The 20,932-nt window shown below is 33.1% G+C and overlaps 1 protein-coding gene across 6 annotated transcripts; it reads right to left on the reverse strand.

The window, feature by feature from the left end:
- Window positions 1-10,199: 10,199 nt before the first annotated feature.
- Window positions 10,200-19,908, reverse strand: LOC18442530 (uncharacterized). 6 transcript variants are annotated; one of them, XR_016047498.1, is made up of 10 exons: window positions 19,693-19,908; window positions 19,293-19,471; window positions 18,325-18,506; window positions 17,846-18,130; window positions 17,541-17,599; window positions 17,374-17,410; window positions 17,191-17,262; window positions 13,904-14,228; window positions 11,189-11,655; window positions 10,200-10,833 (listed from the first exon to the last, which is right to left on the reverse strand). XR_016047498.1 is itself a non-coding variant. In XM_088855741.1 (10 exons), the coding sequence occupies exons 1-9, from the start codon at window positions 19,820-19,822 to the stop codon at window positions 11,278-11,280; spliced, it is 1,647 nt and encodes a 548-aa protein (XP_088711867.1). In that variant the 5' UTR covers window positions 19,823-19,908; the 3' UTR covers window positions 10,200-10,833; window positions 11,264-11,277. The 6 variants fall into 6 exon arrangements, 4 of the variants coding, with proteins under 4 accessions (XP_088711867.1, XP_088711866.1, XP_006852807.1 ...); XR_002282331.2 differs by having other exon boundaries at window positions 19,293-19,474; XM_088855741.1 differs by having other exon boundaries at window positions 11,264-11,655.
- Between the last annotated feature and the right edge of the window lie 1,024 nt (window positions 19,909-20,932).

A 20,932-nucleotide genomic window follows, 5' to 3' on the forward strand; every position in this document is an offset into this window, starting at 1 on the left:
TATTTATTCATATTCATGATCTCCACATTAGAGATCACGTATCCTTAAAAATTAAAAAAAAATATTTTTAAAAAACCGAAAATAGGCAGTTTCATCTTTTTTTAAAAAAAAGTATTATGAAGTTGAAAACAGACATCTTGGTAATAACAAAAAGTTTGAGGTATTTTCGTAATAATGAGAAATATAACGGATATTTGCATAAATTTTTTTTTAAATTAAGTCCAATAATTCATCTCAAAAATAGATGTGAAAGGTTTCTATGTTTCCCCTACAGTGTAGAAGTTATATTCTCCCCCTACTATACAGCCATCCAATTTTGATCAAGAGAGTCACTCACCCTTTGATCTTAGATCTGACATCTCAAAGTATTTTATTTGTAATTGTTTTTTTTATACAAATTTCATGAATATGAAATTTGGTACTTGCCATCTTCTCATTGGGACGCACCTATAAAAAATATTAAAAATAATTTTTCGATAAAATATAATGACAAAAATACTTCTTGAAACTTTCAAAGGTATTTTGGTCATTTTATTTTATTGAAAATATTTTTTATATTTTTCTCTAGTACGAGTTTAATAGGGGAATGGACGTCTGAAATTTGATGTCAAAATAATTTATAGAAAAAAATTAAAAATAAAATAATATAGAGACATGATCTTGTGATTGAGACAATATTAGCCTTCCATTCAAAATGGACGGGTGGATTAGGGGAGGATAGAATTAAGGAAAACATATATAGCTTGCCCAAAGGGACTCGAATTTCTATATGTGCGGGGCGTCCATTTATATTTGTTGGTGAAAGACTTCACAAATTAACGTCAATGATGCGTGGGTCCACAACAATTGGATCTTATCCAAATTGGCGATATAAGGGTAATTTAGTAATTACGTTTACGCCTCCTTTCCCATTCAATGTTGGGTGGGGCCACAACAATTGGATCTCATCCAAATTTTGGCTTGGTTGTCGAACTAGCGTTTGAGAAATCGGCTGGGACTCCACCGAGTTACTCGGGCTCTGTGGCTGAGCTCGAGTTATCACAAGTTGGGGATCTAATTGGGGGATATTAAAATTTTTAAAAATTATAAAATATTTTAAAAAAATAAAATAAAATCTAATTGTAGATATACATGTTTTGAGTAATGTCACAATGACACCTTATTACACTCATGTCAGTAGGACCCCAAAATATCACTATTAAATTTTGACACATATCTATGACGTGGGTGAATGGGTTTTCTAGAGATCTATTTCAAAATTTAATAGTAATCTTTTGGAGTTCTATTCAGATGAGTGTAGGAGGGTCTCATAGTATCACTACTCATATATGTTTTATGTTTTCTATTATTTTGACAAAGATTGTTCAAATATTTTGGCCATAAATGCTTATTTTTATATTTTTCTTATTTTCTTGGAAAGTTTCAAAAAATACCCAGATCACAAAGTAAATTTTTAAAATTTATTTTTTCACTGTTTTTTTAACCACATTTATATGTGTTTTGTTTAATTTTATTTTACATACGTTTTATCTATTTTTTTTATTTTTTTTTTAACATTTTTCCTACCACAGTACTCAGTCCTACTCAGTCCAAATTACTCAAACTCGGGCCAAGTACTTGGCTCGAGCATGGGCCAAGTACTCAGCCCAAGTAGTGCGTCTGAATACTGGTCGAATCTATATTCTCTCATAAGTACGGAGTTTTTCTCGATGTATGGGTAAATATCACTAAAGGAGATGAAATCCCTTACGATATTATTAAAAGGGTTATATTTGAGACTTTTTTACTATTTTGTTTTTATTTGGTATTTGGAATGTGGAATAATCGTGGGTGTTTTTATAATTTGATCTCTAAGATGTCTCAACCAAATGATGAAAATATTTTTAGTTGTTCCGCATTCCAGGTAAGGAAGACATAGCTCAGTACTAACAACATAGAACAATTAAAGGTGTTTTTATAATTTTGTACTTAAATTATTTTGTATATATCATATTATAAAAATACCCTTAGTAGGGATAATTTGATCCCTTTTATGATTTTTTAAAGGGTTTCATACCCTTTAACGATATTTCCCCTATATATTCATGTGCTTGCTGTATATCGAGCTTCGCTCGTTTTCATTAATGGAAGTAATAATTAACATTAAAAAAAGAATCTCTATATATCCTTGAAGTTTATATAAGGTTGCAATCAATATGCTGCAGTGTCGCCTCAACCTCATGAGACAAACGGCTGAGATGAACATTGACGCACTTAGACCTCTCATCTAAACCATCCATCACATAATGCGTTTCAGTTGGTTAGACTGATTAAACAAAGATAACATTTTTTTATATAATATTTTATATTTAAAAGTATAATTTTTTTTTATTTCTTTTTTGACAATTCTGTTAAACAGATTCAAACAGTGGTCGAACACATTTTAACTAGCCCTCGTCTTGATAAAACTGAACAAAAAACGGGAGAACCTCTTTGAGTCGTTGGTGAAAATATTGAGAGCTTGGACAAACCCTAGCCATTCATTTTCTTTAATGGATATATATGCCTCAATTATGGGGTTTTCATCTAAGTTGTGTTCTCTTAAAAAGCAGCATCTAGACCGTCCATTGTTATGGACGTACCAACCCTACAATAAATGGTTGGGGCTTCTTCATTTAATGTACTTATGAGAAGCTACACAACACTTGGTAACAAGTACTTTTTTTTTTTTTTTCCCAACATTTGAAAGAAATAATAATTAGTGTTTTTTTTTTTTACAATAATTAATGGAAAATGGTTTGATAGTATTGCAGCCCTATCAAAATAGATAAAGCCACACTTCATAACTCATGAAAAATTGCAATTTAACCATTGAAAAACCTTTAAATTGATTATCTCGACTTGAAACATTATGGTTGTGAAAAATAATTAGGTAGTATATATTATAACACATTATATAAACCGTCCATTTCACCCTAAAAATAAATGTTTACATATTCACGAGATTTGTTCCATTTTTTTAAACAAATTATATAGATTTTCTATTTCACCCTAAATATAGGTGTTCACATATTCACAAGATTTATTCCATTTTTAAGTTTCAAATTTGATTGTTGATGTTGGAAATTGACTTTAAGGCCATTATGGATATTTCCATTATTGAAAATGCTTTCAAGACAAGGACTTGAGATAAGATTTTATTTTGTCCTAGGCCTTATAGAAACTTCATCCATAATTAATTTAGATGTGAAGAAAATTTAGATCAGTTTGAAGAATTGGAGTTTTTATTCAATGCCGAATGATGCGAAGTCCAACTGCACCATAGTTGTAGATTCCATTACTTTATGGTCATTTATTAGAGGGTGTGGTTTCTATAAGGTTGTAACCTTAAACAATCTAATTAAGGCACACCTCCAAATTTTATCATAATATGTAATTTTGTTGTAAAAATTTCTTAAAATTATCTTAAAATCTATTTTCATATATAATTAAAAAATTTTAAATTCCAAAAAAGGTTAAAATCAAGTAGATCTATAGACATATGAAAATCTTGAAAATAAACGGCCTAGATAATATGTTGCAAGATGCATTATTTATGAGACTAAAAAACTTTTGTTTTTCATATTCATATATCTTGACATCGAGATGATCAATTAGAGTCTTTCAAAATTAAAACCTTATCCAACATATAAAATTTATATCACATATATAAACTTTTCTCTTTATTAAATGGTGAAAAAGATCACACGAGGAACCATACCTCACATATTACTGTAAAATGAGGCCTACCCAAGTCGAAAGTAAATTACAAAGATATCCCTTTAAATTGCCTTTATTAAAAAAATCCCCAAATATTACATTCATGTTTATTTTTTATTTATTTTTTTGTTGTTTTTTTCGCAACCTGCCGGTATTTGGAAACTTAAACTTTTGAAGTTATCGGGAAAAAAATGTTAAAAGTATTAAATTTCGGAATTCAAAATCCAAAGTAGGGGCACTATTGTCATTTTGAATTGGGTATCAATGTAATAATGTTAAAAAGTTGGAAATTTCTTAAAATGACGGAACTTTAGGACGACAAGAGGGTCAATTTGTCCAAAACTGAGCCTACCAACTTGCAAAGCCTCTAGAATGGGACTGATGGGATGGGTTGAATCACATTTAAATCTGGGCTCACTAACCTCAAATAATATTCAGGCCGGGCCACGGTAGGCCCTGTTGGGCCAAAAAGTCATAAAATATATGCATATCTGGACGTGTGTGTCAGCTGTCAACCTCACATTGTGGAAATAAAGTGCATCTCAAAAACTCACCCAAAAACTTCCGACTTAAACAAAACTTACATTTGATTATCTTAACATAGAGATGTATGGAAATAAAAACAAAGATTTTAAGTCCACAAAGTGATATGTATATATTTGGGAAAAGTTTATATACAGCCGAGGCTCTAAACAATCAAATTTGAAGTTACCACAAAAATTTCATTAGAAGAGGTTGTTTTGATGCCCAAATATATTTAAATTGATCATCTTGACATCAAGATGCAAGAACATGAAAAAAAAAATCTATTGCAAGTTTTGAAAATAATGTATTTTGTAACGCATTTTTGGATTGTCAATTTTCAAAATATCATAGATATGTCGATCTACACTATTTTTAAAGCTTTAAACTTCATAAATAAATTTGAAAATATATTTTAAAGCTATCACAAAGATTTTCAATATTGAAACCACATTTCTCGATACTATTTGAAGGTAGACTCTAATTTGATTGTGTAGAGCATGGGCTCTATACAAACTGCACCCTATATATATATATATATATATATATATATATATATATATATATATATATATATATATATATATATATATATATATATATATATATATGAGTAATGATCCAAAGCAAAAGTTGTATCATTGTATAAGGCAACGACACTTCTAAAAAATCATGTTTGTAATATTTGTATGACCTAAAATTTGGCATACACACTCTCTTCATCTCAATAATCAATCCCCCCAAAAAAAAAAGTTCAATTTGAACCCTAGATATAGTCAAAATGAGTCCCCTCCAAAAACAAATCTAGACCATTCATTTGTGAATTTCAAGATCTTAGCCTTTATAAATTCAAAATCATTTTTTCATTTTTTAATATTGTTCATCTAATGATAATAAAGCCACCCAAAAAAATTAGAAAGAAAAAATCCTTCCAAAGCCTAGATCTAAGCATCTCACCAAAATGAACGGCCTATGTTAATTGGGCTAAAACAATACTTTATAGGTTGAGTTTAAAAGAGTGTATATTTCAAAATTTGGATCAAACAAATGGCCATAAGATGGTTTTTAAGGTTGTTGCATCATATTACTATATATGAAATCATTGCCCCATATATATATATATATATATATAGAGTTAATAACCCCTCAAAATACAAAGGTTAGTGGTGATCTTTTGGAGTTCTACACACATGGGTATGGAAGCGTCTCATAAGATCATTACTCATATATATATATATATATATATATATATATATATATATATATATATATATATATATATATATATATATATATATATATATATATGTTTGTTTGTTTAGAGTTAATAACCCCTCAAAATACAGAGGTTCAAGTTAAAAGAGGTTGTAATCGGTGTATTTATCAAAACAATGATTACTTTTTTATTAAAAAATTATTTAAATAGGTAACTTTATCATTAAGCAATGACAAATTTGAAATTTTCATAAAAATATAATGGCATTTTAGAAGTTAATGTCTTGAAACTTTATTTGTAAAGTACCATTGTCATTTAGTTAAAATTTCAATTTTACCCATTATAGAGATGACAAAAGTACCCTTTATCTTACAATAATATTTACAAAATTGCCCCATAAAAGTAATTTTTTTAAAAAAAATAGACTACAAAATTAATAAATCCATCCTTTACAACTCTTTCTATCTTGAACTTTTATAATTTGAAAGGTTGTGAAGTTTAGATTATATATATATATATATATATTAAAAAAAATTTATATAGAGCCGAGGCTCTAAACAATCAAATTTGAGCCTACCTCAAAAATTTTACTAGAAGATGTTGTTCTCGTGCCCAAGTATCTCTAAATTGATCATCTCAATATCAAGATGCATGTACATGAGAAAAAAATAGATTGTAAGTTTATATATATATATATATATATATATATATATATATATATATATATATATATATATACTACGCAACGCCTAAAGGCGAAAATGAATAGTGATTTCGCCTATGCTTATCACCATCCAAAGTTCATCGCTCTGTCACAGTTGTCCGGTAGTGTTTTATTTTTCATTTTTTTTTTACAAATCAGAATGATATGAAATTTGGAGTGTGTATTCATCAAAAATAGGAGAATTTAAGAAAAATATAAAAAATATAATTTGTAAAATATAAGTTAACCAAAATACCTTTGAAAAATTACGATGGTATTTTGGTCAATTTATATTTTACGAAATATTTTATATATATATATTTTTATTAGGTGCGCCTCACAAAGATGCATATACACTCCAAATTTCAGATCATTCTGATTTATAGAAAAAAAATAAAAAATAAAACACTACCAGACAATCGTGACCGTACAATGAACTTTAGATGGTGATGAACATAAGTGGTATCACTGTTCATTTTTGCCTATAGGGGTTGGGAAGACTTTATCTAAACCATCCATGTTTTAAAGGATGTAGTTTCTATAAGGTTGCAACCTTAAACTATCCAATTAAGGCGCACTTTCAAATGTTATCATAACATGTAATTTTAGTGAAAAAAATTATTAGGATTATCTCAAAATCTATTTTCATATCTAATTATAAAACTTTAAACTCAAAAAATGCTTAAAATCAAGTAGATCTATAAACATATGAAAATATTGAAAATGGACGGTCTAGATAATGCATTGTAAGATGCACTATTTCTGAGACTAAAATTTTTTTTCTTTTCATATTCATGCATCTCGATGCCGAGATGATCAATTAGAAGTATTTTCAATATTAAAACAACATTTTCCGATGGACTTTTGAGATGCATATGTAATTCACAGCCTTATATAAACTTTTTCCTTAAATTTCCAATTGTTTCCAAAATAACGTAGATTAGGTCATCATATTCAGTGCCATAACTGCGCCTTTTAGCAAGATTTAGAGGCGCACGTTCCTTTGATGTATAAGGTTTATCTTATGCAAAGTGCACCTCAAAGATCAAACGAAAAAAGGTCTGATGTATAAGGTTATCTTATACACAGTGCACCTCAAAGATCAAACGAAAAAAGGTCGTTTGAAGCTTCAAAGTCGTTTGAAACTTAAAACTCTCTAACTCTCTAATTAATCATCTCGACCGGATATATATATATATATATAGCATTAAAGAAATAATATCGCATGTCACAACATATTATATAAGGTTTTCTTATACAAAGTGCACCTCAAAGATCAAACGAAAAAAAGTCATTTGAAACTAGAAACTCTCTAATTGATCATCTCGATTGGATATATATATATATATATATCACTAAAAAAATTTATATTTAGGATGCAAATAGATTTTTAGGTCACATTGTTTAAGTTGGATACTAAGGTTGGCAACGAGTTAGGCCTGGGCCTAGCCAACCCTGGCCCAAGACCAACCCAGATCCAACTAGGGTCAACCCAAATCAGGACCAGCCTGGTCAAGGGACGAGGAGCCCCGAGTCCAAAGCCCGGCTTTGTCCCAGTTTGGGGCTGATCGGGCTAGCTAATCTGCAGTATTAAAAATAAAAAATAAGGGGGAAAATTAGGTTTGAGCTGGGCAAGATAGGACCAGCCCCGTTGTGGCTTTAGCAGGCCAGCCTTGCCTGAATTTCATGCCATGGTAGCCTGGCCCTAGTACAACCCTCTGACCACATTTTGTGGCCCAAGCCCTAGATTTTCAGGGCTGGGATGGGCTCCTCAGCTCATTTCCAACTTATGAAGCTTCAATTACTGTACAAGCCTTGACACACCTATTTTTTGTGCATGCGTGTGCATCTGCACTTTCCACTTCGCCATCAAAATATTAGAATGACGAATTTTTGATGGCCACAATTTTGTTTTGTTTGAATTTTAAATTTTTCACAAATTGTATTAAATTGAAAAAAAAAAATTAATGTGTTAGCAAATCGAATTGAAATTTTACGCAATCAGGCGAACTACAAATATGTTAAAAATAATTTGTGAATAATAAATCAGACAAATTAATTGTATGCTACATGCTATTTTCGTCATTTTATTTTTCACGACTTATTTTTTGATTTCTTGAAATAAACATCTAAGATTTCAAATTTGATACAATTTACCAAAAATAAAAATTTTAAAAGACGTGCAATCATAATTCTTCATTTCTCACGTTGACCATTTGGGGCGTGCTGATGCAATAATTCAGTGTCCATATTAGGCGGACACCATATCAAAACTAAACACCAATTGGTCCGACCAGTTGGACTGTTGATCAATGCCTAGGCCAGTTTATATATAAACTACGATTGTAGGGGAGTTATTTTACTACAGATGAAGAGTTATTTTCCAGTTATTGTTTTAAGAGTTCCAAATGTGGGGTTTGATATTCCAATCTAATCTTTTATAACTAATCTTTTATAAGCATATAAACATAGGTTTTGAGTCTAAAAAGTACTATATGTGGGATTAAAATATAGTAATGAATTTTTAAATGAAAATATTGCTTGTTACAGGCAATTTTCTACTGCACTTAAAGAGTTGTATGCATCCTCATACTAGGAGTTGAGTGAGTGACTACCGGCAATACTTTGCAAGCCACGGCCGGCCTGCATCAATTTTGGCTAAAAAGCAAAAGGAAAATGTTAAAATAATTCATTTACATAAAAATAAGGTTATTATATAAACTATTATCTAAACCATTCATTTTCACGTGTTCACAAATCCAAATCCACAAGATCTCACGTGTTCACAAATCCAAATCCACAAAATCTCGCGTGTTCACAAATCCAAATCCACAAGATCTATACAATTTTTAAGCTACAAATTTCATAATAGACACCGGAAATAGATTTTCAATCCATCATAGGGATTTCAATTTTCAATCCATCATAGGGATTTCACATACCCCAAGTGTTTTCCCATCATAGGGATTTTACATTCCCCAAGTGTTTTCCAAACAATGTTTTGAAGTGGCGCTTTACTTTTTCTTGCCGTGGGCATTATAGAAACCCCATCCAATAAAACTCAAAATTTAATCCAACTAGTTCAACTAAACAGGTTTTGGCTTCCAGAGTCCAATGCCAATGGCTGATCCGGTTTTGATAACATTTGAGTCTCAAAACTTCATTAGTAGGGGTGGTTTCTATGCTGAAAATCCTCGATTCTCAGAGTTCATATGCCAAATTAAGGCGTATCTCAAAACTTCACATACCAAATTAAGGCGCATCTCCAAACTTCATTAGAAGAGGTGATTTTGATGCTGAAAATCCTAAATTCTCGAGGTCGAGTTCAGGATGTACAGACATTAAATTAGTGCACCACCATCGATTTTCAATATTATTAGAGAAATTATCTTGTTCATTTTTAATGAATAGAATTCCCATGATTTTATATCCAAACCATTGGACGTTCATCTAATCTCAATATTATCGGTTAAAACTTGCACCTCAAGTGAAGTGAAAAATAACCGAGCATCATTTTTGCCCATGCTCGAGGCACAACTGACAATGTCACTGGAATTGCAGGTGGTGGCAGGGGTGCATGAAGAAGCTGAGGCACCGCCTCCAATGTCACTAGAATTGCAGGTGGTGGCAGGGGTGCATGAAGAAGCTAAGTCAGCGCCTCCATGAGGTTTTTGATAAGCGCCTCATGGACACCAAGGTACTCTCGTGCAGGTATTTTTACACGAAAAAGGAATAAAGATGCTTTGGCTACCAAGACATCTCCTTCCCAGGGAAAAGAGGATCTCTGTTCAGGTGAGATTAGGGTTATAGCTGTGGGTTTTGGGTGTGAGCCACCATTGAAGCGCAGGCCTCCTTCCTGGTTATGTGCTCTATTATATCATTTCGCTCAAAGGACTTTCATTCACTACCCACACCCAAAGATCCCTCATACGAGAGCCACTTCTGCTCCACACCCCACAGTTCAAGACGTTCTAGGACTACAATCACCACAAATCTGTCTATTGGAAATAAACATAATCATTCTCATAATACTATATATTATTAATCAAATCGCCTATTCAAAGCAAGAACCTGTACACCCTCGAGCTCGTTCCAATCAGCACAATCACTAGCCTTTGACTGAGCACATCTCACCATGCAATGCAGCAGCTACCATTAGAGCACGAAGGAATTGATTGCAAGGTGGGGATAAATTACTACCATGGTGGATCGATGTGATAATCACGAAATTCTATACTCAACCATCACAAATTCAAACATACTAATCTAATGTAACGAAGCTGTGTAAAATGGAGAACCTATATTCTTCAAATCTCTAAAAATGGAACCCATCTAGTGTCATGAAGCAAATAGTGCGTGGAATGGTGAACCCAAAAATGTTCTTCTTCAAAATCTTGGCCGTCCATGTCACCCAGATTCAGAATTCATCCAAACATCTCTATGCTCGACCAAAGCTGTCAGATGATGCCCTTACCCAGATTCAGAATTCAACCAATGTACATCTCTATCCTCTGGCTCCGACATATATACACCGAAGTATATACAAAGTCGAAAGACAGCGAAACTGGCATCAGAAAGACCACAACATCAAAATGCTTCTCTGCACCTATGAGGGTGAATCCACTGTTTATATACACATCCCACCACATGTGACCTGCAAACAAGAAAATCCATTTATAAGAAACATGTAGCCTCACCTGTTCACCATGAATACATTTGGATGCATGGACATATCCCCGCCGCCCATGAGAAACGTCGATCTGTAATCAGCTTTTTGGGCACATTAGGTCTGTACAACATTTAAAAGAAACGGGGATGTGGCATTCTGGCTGATACTTCAAGGACATTCATTTTACTTTGTAAAAAATCATAGACATTCGGACATTCATTTTACTTTGTAAAAAAATCACAGCCATTCATTTTATATTCATTTTACTACACGTTCATTTTACATGGCTAACATTAGACATGTTCTAACATACAAACAAGAAATCAATTTTTAACAATACCTTACGTAAAAGCAAGAGCACCACCATGCAAGAATCAAGAACCAAGAAATCAAACCTAAAAGCAAGAGAAACCACCACGTAAGAATCATCTATGGACCCTTGTCTTGCGTTAGTGCATGAGCTGATGCCCCACGGTGCCTCTTATTATAAACGCGGTGTCGCCTCTCTCTAGAATAGATGACCCAAAAGATGAGTGAAAGCATCACAGCTGATGAGACCATAACAAGGCCAATGTAAATCAACTTGCTATATCGCCTCAAGCCTGGACAATCTCTGTCACTGATAGTATTGAACGTCTCCCTAACGAAAGTGCAGTCCTCCAATTGGGTGAGGAAGGGGCCATAGCGATAAAGGCCATAGCTCACATTAGTTGCAGCAACCATTTGATTGTACATATCAGGTGTTAATCGACCAACTGAAGTACAAAGGCCTGAAGACGACACCTCGCATACATAACCCCTCCATACCTAAAAGAACCCAAAGTTAGATCCTAATGTTATAGGGAAAGCAACCAATTTTTAAGATGTTTCTAGAGACCACTTTGCCAGACTTAAAACCAAACTAGTAAGGAGGAGGCCAAACTAGTAAAGAGGAGGAACACACAAGTTCAAAGAAAACTAATTAGTAAGAGACGTTTAAATCTAAAGAGGAAGCCAAACTAGTAAAGAGGAGGAACACACAAGTTCAAAGAAAACTAATTAGAAAGAGACGTTATTTAAACCAAACTAGCCAAACTAGTAAAGAGGAGGAACACAAGTTCAAAGAAAACCAATTAGAAAGAGACGAAGTTCAAAGAAAACTAATTAGAAAGAGACGTTATTTAAACCAAAATAGTAAAGAGGACGAACACAAGAGACGTTATTTAAACCAAAATAGTAAAGAGGACGAACACAAGTTCAAAGAAAACTAATTAGAAAGAGACGTTATTTAGGACAAGCTACAGAACTGTATTGCTCTACTCCACAGAATAGAGACCATTTTGGAGGGGCTCTACTCCACCGAATAGAGACCATTTTGGAGGGCCATTTTGGAGGGGCTCTACTCCACAGAATAGAGACCATTTTGAAGGCCATTTTGGAGGGGCTCATACAAAACTAAGTCGAGGAACACAAGGAACGTGAAAAAGAGAATGTATGCCATACTAATTAGAGTAACATGGTCGTTTGAGAGAATGTATGCCATACTAATTAGAGTAACATGGTCGTTTGAGAAGAGAAATTATTTGGGACAAGTTTTTTTAAAGAAACCTGGGTTGTCTTTAAAAATAATTGGGAGCATTTTCATAATCTGGGACATAGAAAGATTAAAATTTGAGGAATCTTTCTATCTGACAATCGGAAAAGTAGTAGCAGGGCTCAAATAGAACTAATCAAATGAATTCATGTTGCTTTTAAAAAATAACCAGCGCTCAAATAGAACTAATCAAATGAATTCATGTTGCTTTTAAAAAATAACCAGCGCACTTCCATGTTCTGAGGAGTCCAAAGACTACGTTGTTTTTAGACTGGGTAGAAATTTTTTTATTATTTCTAAATGTGTTATCGACTGACCAAAACACTAACCCACTAGGAATGAACCATACGCTCAAATCACCAACATGGCAGATAAACCAATACAGAGCTAGTTTTTTCAGTTGCAAATACTAGATATAGAAAGCTATCCAATTCCTGTGCAAGGAAAAACATTAAATGTTGCATAAAATGATGCTCCCATCGTCAAAAAAAACGAATAATGTTCTAATATTGTAATATAGATGTTTTTCTATACAAACCTATGCCTATACATTTTTGCATATGTACACACACACATATATATATATATATATAAAGCTAACAATAGCTGCGCAGCTATAATGAATAGTAATATAAGTGAAATGGAAGTTGTCGGATCTTCATCATGTGGTTCAAAATGCATATCACTATATGAACTTTAATATTCTTTTTAGAAATCGGATTATAATGAAATTTTAGACGTGCATACTAAACAGATGTGTATACTAAAAACTAGGGCGCACAATTAAAAAATATATAAAAAACATTTCCAAAAATATAAAATGACCCTGAAAAATGATGGGGGTAATTTGGTCATTTTAAATTATTGAAAATAATTTTTTTATATGGTGCGCAATAGTGTTAGATATATACACCCAAAATTTCATCTTAATCAGATTTATAGAAAAAAATTTAAAATTCATATACTGATATGTATTCTGAACCACATGATGAAGATTTGATGGCTGAGATTCCACCCATATTATTATTCATTATAACTGCCTAGTGTAAGGTTTACTCATATATATATATATATATATATATATATATATATAGGAAGCATTTACGCAACGCCTATGGGCGAAAATGAACAGTGTTTTCACCAATAAACTCATCACCGTCCAAAAAAATCGAGCAATGTGTATTTTTTGACCGCCACGGACCTAGCATATCCGTGGCGGTCAAAAAATTCACGCGAAACAGCAGTGGACGGCGCCGTCCATTGCGGATCCGTTCAATAAACTGCCACGGACATAGCAAGTCTGTGGCGGGTGGCGAGATATTGTAGCATTTCACCTATAGGTGTACATATATTTTATATATATATATATATATATATATATATATATATATATATATATATATATATATATACACAGACAACAATGGGAGAGAAAATGTTCTTACGGTGTTGCAAGGACAGCTAGACAAAAAAAGCTTTTACCTGTGACGCATTTTTGAAGGTGACTTCTCCAGCTTGACAATTTCGATAGCTGATGTCGGAGTTAAACCGGTTGCATAGAACAGGTACCAAGGGTCCAGATTGGTTGTAGTATAAAGGGGCAGCAATGGGAGGGAAATTTCCATTGGAGACATTGGTGATGACCTGATTAACAACATTAGCCAATTGGTAGGAGACTTCCTTGCTTCGATACAAGGATTCATTAGCAGTGGACACATCCACACATGGGAGTATATCATCCAGTGCTGTCCTTGCATGAGGGTGATCTACCCATTCATCCATGGCAACACAAGTATCTGAAACAACACTGACCATCAAGAAGAACCAAAATGTCAGTCAAGAGACCAAAATCTAACCCCACAAAAAAAATATAAATTAAAAAATTAAAAATTGAGAGAGTGACAGAGAGGATCATGATGATGATGGTGGATGTGGTGGAGAGGTGCAATCAATTATTACACAACCGATTAAGAATACAAACTTCAAGACAGTCACTATAGGCAATTTTTTCTGTTACTTCAGCATGTTGGATAAGAAGTGGTGAGGTGCAATCAATTATTACACAACCGATTAAGAATACAACCTTCAAGACAGTCACTATAGGCAATTTTTTCTGTTACTTCAGCATGTTGGATAAGAAAATGAAGACTAATGATTTAAATATTAAATTTTAGTCCTGGTTCATATTCTTTTTTCTTTTTTCGGTAATCAAAATCTGTAGAAGTCATCCAGGCAACATACAATATTTCCCGTCATAAAAGAGTAAGTCTGTCTCAATTCACCAACAAATGCTCTTCAACTCACAATAACACCAAAAAATTCATATATATGTTACACATTAGACTTTCATATCTATATTCTTAATCCTATTTTGCATTCCAAGATTTCAGTGCTACTCAATAGATATTATAACTGATTAGTCCCATTTTCTTTTCATATTTCAACAAGTGAGACTCAATCCACCATAATGTTCTTCAACCCACAATTAGACAAAAATCCATCAAGAAGAGACTCAAAATGAGACAGAAACACAATCATTTTAAGATTGAGACACGAGAGAGACCTAGTATTTCAGTAGGATCCAAGTAAAAGCAAGGGCAGTGCGCATGCCTCTTGTTGCTAAAGTTGTGTCAACCAAATATTAAATACGAAGAGCAGCAACTGCAATATTCAATTGATAGGTTCCACCTCCGCACAAGTAGAGTATATCAGGCCCACCAGATCAATCTTATAGATGTAATGCTTACATTTCACGTATCCAAAATTTCAACCTTGGGTTAATGTTATTTCTGAGATGATCTCAAAAAATTACACGAAAAGCTGTGGAATGAAGTCAATGCAGTCCCATTCTATAAGTCCTGTTGGATAATGAGAAGAGTTCCTGTAATAAAGTTCTTCCTAATGAGGACCCTAATAATTTCTCCTTACCCCACATCAAACCACTGCTTGCCCTTGAATGGGACAAATTTTCAGCAAGAGACTAACACCTAACAGCATTTCCTTTCTTTTAAAAGGATGCTGATAATTGACTGGAAATGTATAATACAATGAGAGCATTTACTTTTGATACAAGGAGGTCACAATCATGTGTGACTGTTAGAATAGAAATCGAGTGAATGTGGATGTGGCATTGCTTAGGCACAAATTCCTAAATAAAATTTTTCGAATGTTGTGACACATTTTCATCTATTGGATTTCACATCTAATGGTTAAAAGTGATTGTGACTTGCTTGTACAAAAATAAATAGTCTCATAGTATACAATCCCTAATTGACCCCACAAGATCATCTAGCAAAAAAAGTAAAGGAACCCACAAAGGGCATGTCGGAGCTTGACACATGCAACCATGACTCTCTGCACATTGATCAACAGCTTACAGAAGAAGAATTTCTCGAGATAACATAACGTGTCCAAAAAAATCCTCTACTTCCCATAAAAATCTGGAGGCTCTTCATGTGTCTCACAATATTTTCTTCCATGGCTCATGGCTCCCATATTTTCCTGTTCCTCCAGAGCATGAACATAGATTGCCCTGACTAAGACTAAGAGGCACTCAGAGCATTAGTCTTCAATTCTTCTGGATGAATCATAATCTACATCAGTTTCTCAGCTTATCTTTGAAGCAATTGAATAGCTTGGTTGGGAAATCACTCAAGTACCCCCAAGAAGCAAAAAGCACTTTTTCCATCCTTGCTACTACCATGAATCGCAACTCATGAATCCATAGCTTACTTGATCCATCCCCAACGGGATTGGAACGTCAAAAACCTTTTAGACTTCTTTATTTTTCCGAAGACTCTTCCAGCTCTAGAAATGATGACACATGTGAGAACTATCGAAAATAAACTTTAATAAACTTAACAAGTCCAAAATCAAGCCTGAATCAAAATGACATCAACTACTACTCTTCTACCCTAATATCGAAAATAAACTTAAAAAGTCTTAAATCAAGCATGAATCCAAATGAAATCAACTACTACTCTTCTATCCTAATAGCAACAAACTTCAAGAGAACCTTAGAAAATCCTGAAGTCTCTCATTGCTGGCTTTCATACAAGCATCATTAACAGTTAAATGTGAGCAAAAGACTATTACAAATTGGGATTATAACTGACAGTTGTCAGAGGATTTGTTAAATTGTGTTGATCTGATTTACAACCTAAACACATACAAGCTTCTAAAACTCAAAGAATAAGAAACATATCAAGAGAAAAACCCAAACTGGGTAACATTCCCATGCGTTCTACATTAGATACACAGTTTCTCCGCCTCTAGTGAAGGCTTCAACATTATGGAACTCAGTGCATAACCAATTTTCTGGTTGTTATAGAAGTGCTCGGGTATGTACTCTTATAAAAGTGCTCGGGTATGTACTCTACTTTAGAACTGCATTTTCTCAGCCTCATTAAAGGGTACAACATTATATCAAACTGATTACAATGCATATCCAGAGTTCTTGCTCTTATAGAAGTGCTCAGAGTGTTCTCTGTGATCTAAATCTGACTAATATATGAAAAATACTAAGAACAGCATTGAAGTTAAACACAAACACAATACTGAATTAAACTATAATGAACAGCATTGAAGTTAACTTGGAATTTAAAATATCAAGATTTGTACAGGTTATACGTCTCAAAGCTCATTTATCCATGTATAAAAGCTATTAGAAATAATTTAATAAAATGATACATGATAAGTTAACAACAAAACTGGCATATTGCACTTTCTTTCAGGGAAGCCCTAACCACATAATTAAAGTGATTACTTACTTGTTGAGAAGAAGAAATACGCCACATAAAATGAATGTCCCAGCAACCAGAATCCAACCAATGACAACCAATCTGCAATTCATTCAACAAATGATTATTCAATGATAACTCACCTAAAACAGTGTCGGTCTGAAGATAATAATGTGAAAACAAGAAAAATGGGTGCTCAATCAAGATATTTACATGTATACAATAACTTGAATCCCAAGAATAGATAACACTGCAAAATAGCCAACAATGGAAATAATAATTAACAATTAGAGCTAGAAATAATGTTTCAAATGTACCAAAGAAATTCAAAGAATAGTGTCTGAACACAATGTTCCAAGGCTAAGGATTTAAATGCTTACGAAATCCAATAAATGCTAAAAATAGCATAACTGCAGCCACAACAATCAGAAAGTATCTCCTGCATCACAATAAACAAAATGAATCAATCCAACACAGGGAATCAAAAATAATTTTATTAGGTAAGCATAGAACACCCTATTAAAGATTGTAGAGGCCTATTTTAGTTCATAACCTATTCAATTAGTATTCCTCGAATAAGAAAAAAAAACAAACTTCAATTGGAATACAATTTGATGGCTTTGCCAGTAAACTCTTTCAAATAACATAAATTGAACTACACAGAAAACAGAAGCTCATTTCTTACACAGTATCAAGCCAATTCTGAATTTTCTGAGAATTGTCCTCAGTCCTATTTTGGAGAGTATTAGCCGAAGCATTTAGCTTTGTGACAAGATTTTCGATCTTAGCCTGATCATCAGTAGGAAGGAAGATGCGATTAACCCCCATGGTCTTAGCAGCTGATAAACTCCGCGAGAAGTTCTTAAGATTGTCAACTGTCAAATTAGCCTGGCCCACTACATAATCTAAGGTCTCTGTTGTGCTTTCATGGAACTTCCCCTGACCAGTATACAAAACAGCGCATCCAACTCTGCAACAAAAGCAACCACAGTCAAGTGGGTCAGCAGAAAATCCATGTGAAACAAGCAAAGAAAAAAAAACGCAAACAATAACATATAAAATAAAGAAAAACCCCAATGAAAAGGTGAAACAAAACCAGTATAGAGAAAAAAAACTCATCAACCCAAAGCAAATGCTTAGAAGACAATGAGAAAGAGATATTACATGGCGGCACAGGTGAAAAATAAGAGAAAAATGAGAGATAATGCATAGGCAACTCTTGAGTAGCTCGGAGCTCTCCGGGGGCAGCAACAATAGCAGCAACAACTGAGAAAGAGGACCACCCCAAATACCACAAACCAAACTCCAGCTATCACAAACAGGGGAGCAGCGGTAAAAGCAACAGACTGCAAAAAAATAAAATTAATTAGAGGAAACATGAAATTAATCTGAAAAAATTAATAAATAAAGAGAATTTAGCAAAATCTGAAACATGAGTGGGGTGAAAGGCATTTAATAAAAGAATATAGATACCATAATAAATATATAAATAAAAGATACCAAAAAATAGGAGTTTGAAAACAGACATGGAGAGAATAAAAGATCCAATCTCAGGATACACAATAATACCCAGTTCAAAGAACCAAACAAAATCAGGATACCAGAATTTCACAAGAGATCAGAGACATAGAGACAGAGAATGGAACGAGAATAAATCTTAAATATATAAATAAAAGATACCAAAAAATAGGAGTTTGAAAAAAGATATGGAGAGAATAAAAGATCCAATCTCAGGATACACAATAATATCCAATTCAAAGAACCAAACAAAATGAGGATACCAGAATTTCACAAGAGATCAGAGACATAGAGACAGAAATTGGAACGAGAATTAATCAGAGAATGGAAACAAACACAATACAGATTCTGAGAATTCAAAATAATAATAAGTGTTTTAAGTTACAGAAAAAATAACTTGCAACAACAACAGCAGCAACAGCAACACTGAAGCCCACAAAACAAAAATAATAATAAAAATAATAAATGATAATAAAAAGAGTTGCACTGAAGCCCACAAAACACAGAAATTAAAAAGAAAAGCACTGAAGCCCACAAAACGCAGAAATGAAAAAGAAAACCAATAATAAGAAAAACAATACATATCAAATTATATTAAGATTCGAAACACTTACAACCCAATAATGATGTTCACTTAAATTCCATCCACCAGTGTAGTGTTTAAAATCGTTCGAAGGATCTTGCCTTCGAGTCCTTTCGGCCGCTAAAACAAAAGACTCATTCCCTAAGGGCACAGCTGGTGCAGGAGCGATTTCCTCTGCAACTCTCCTCCATGAAACCACGCCATTTTTCTCTTCTGTCCAAAAAAAATCATAAACGCAACAGAAATCTCTCAAAACCCATATAACAAACACTACAGAAAATTCGCAAAAACGACATCATAAACATAACAAAAAGCTCTCAAGACCCATCTTCAAAAACAAAAATTTCTTACAAGCAAGTAAACCATAAACAACACGAGCCTCGCGCAATCGTAAAAAGAAAGAAATAATCGCCAAAAAAAAATAAAAATACCTGGAAAAGGATTCCCTCCGGATGTCTCGTAGAATGGTGGAGAGGAATAAGCATTTGAAGAACAGAAAAAAATGGAAAACAGGAAGAGAGAGAAGGCAGGGACAAATGCCACGGTTTTCAGAAAAACCATGGTTTCTCCTTCTAAGATCCTTCAGGAGAGAATCAAACGCCTGGTGATGGGTAAGTTTGAGAAAGAGGCTCACTCGTTTGCTCCAAAACAGAGAAGAGAGAGATACAAAAAGGAGACAGAGAAGAGAGAGAAACAAAGAGGACAGAGAAACAAAAGGACGAAAGAAGAGAGAGAGAGAAATGGATCGTTCGCGGCGATTATAATTATAAATGGGAGTGTGACATGAGAACGACGCTTCAGAGAATCAGTTCAGGTGAGGGTTGAAAATTAGCCTGTTTTTCTGTTTTTGACAATAATGCCCTTCTTTCCTAAAAAAGTGAACTCGAAATAAAATAAATAAATATATAATGCATTCCTTAACCTTGAATTTAAGTTCAAATGAATAGAGAAAATCGAAAATCCGGAAAAAAAAATCACTAGTATATTTCAACAAAAAAAGTATCAAAATAATTTTTAATTTAATTTCAAAATGCTCATCAAACTAGACATGACCATGATTTCGAATTGTTAAAAAAGGGAATATCATAAAAAAATTTAAGAAGAATTTTGATAAATTACCTTAAAAAGTTTTATTTTGAGAATAGAAATTTATGTTCCAGCGGATCCTTTCTTTCATTAATTCTGCAGTAAAATCCAGTTCGAAAAAGCTCAAGATATTGGGGTGCAACACCTTCAAACAATTTTCAGAAAAAATGAATATCAACCACAAGTTTGAGTGTTTAATGTTTCAATTTATATTTTTACAAAATATGCAATTTTAATAAGGCCGAGGCTTTATGAAAATAAAGTAAAGCCTCACCTCTAATTCTTGTCTAAAAAGCATTTTGAATATCAAAGATCTTTATAACAACTCTAAAATCAATTTCCAACACCAACTTTGAAATTTGAAACTAAAAAAATAGTACAAATCTTTGCGGATCTATAAATACTTATTTTTAGGACAACATGGATGGTCTAGATAATATATTATAACATTCTATTTGTATAGCTTGAAATTCTAAATTTTTTCACAACTATAATCGTCAAGGCCAAGATGATTGATTTGAAGTTTTTTTTATACTTGAACTGCAATTTTTGGTGAATTTTGAGGTGAGGCTTTACTTATTTTTA

The sequence above is a fragment of the Amborella trichopoda genome, chromosome 13, assembly GCF_054954075.1.
Source record: "Amborella trichopoda isolate Santa Cruz 75 chromosome 13, AtrichopodaSantaCruz75HAP2 v2.0, whole genome shotgun sequence".
Classification (NCBI taxonomy): Eukaryota; Viridiplantae; Streptophyta; class Magnoliopsida; order Amborellales; family Amborellaceae; genus Amborella; species Amborella trichopoda.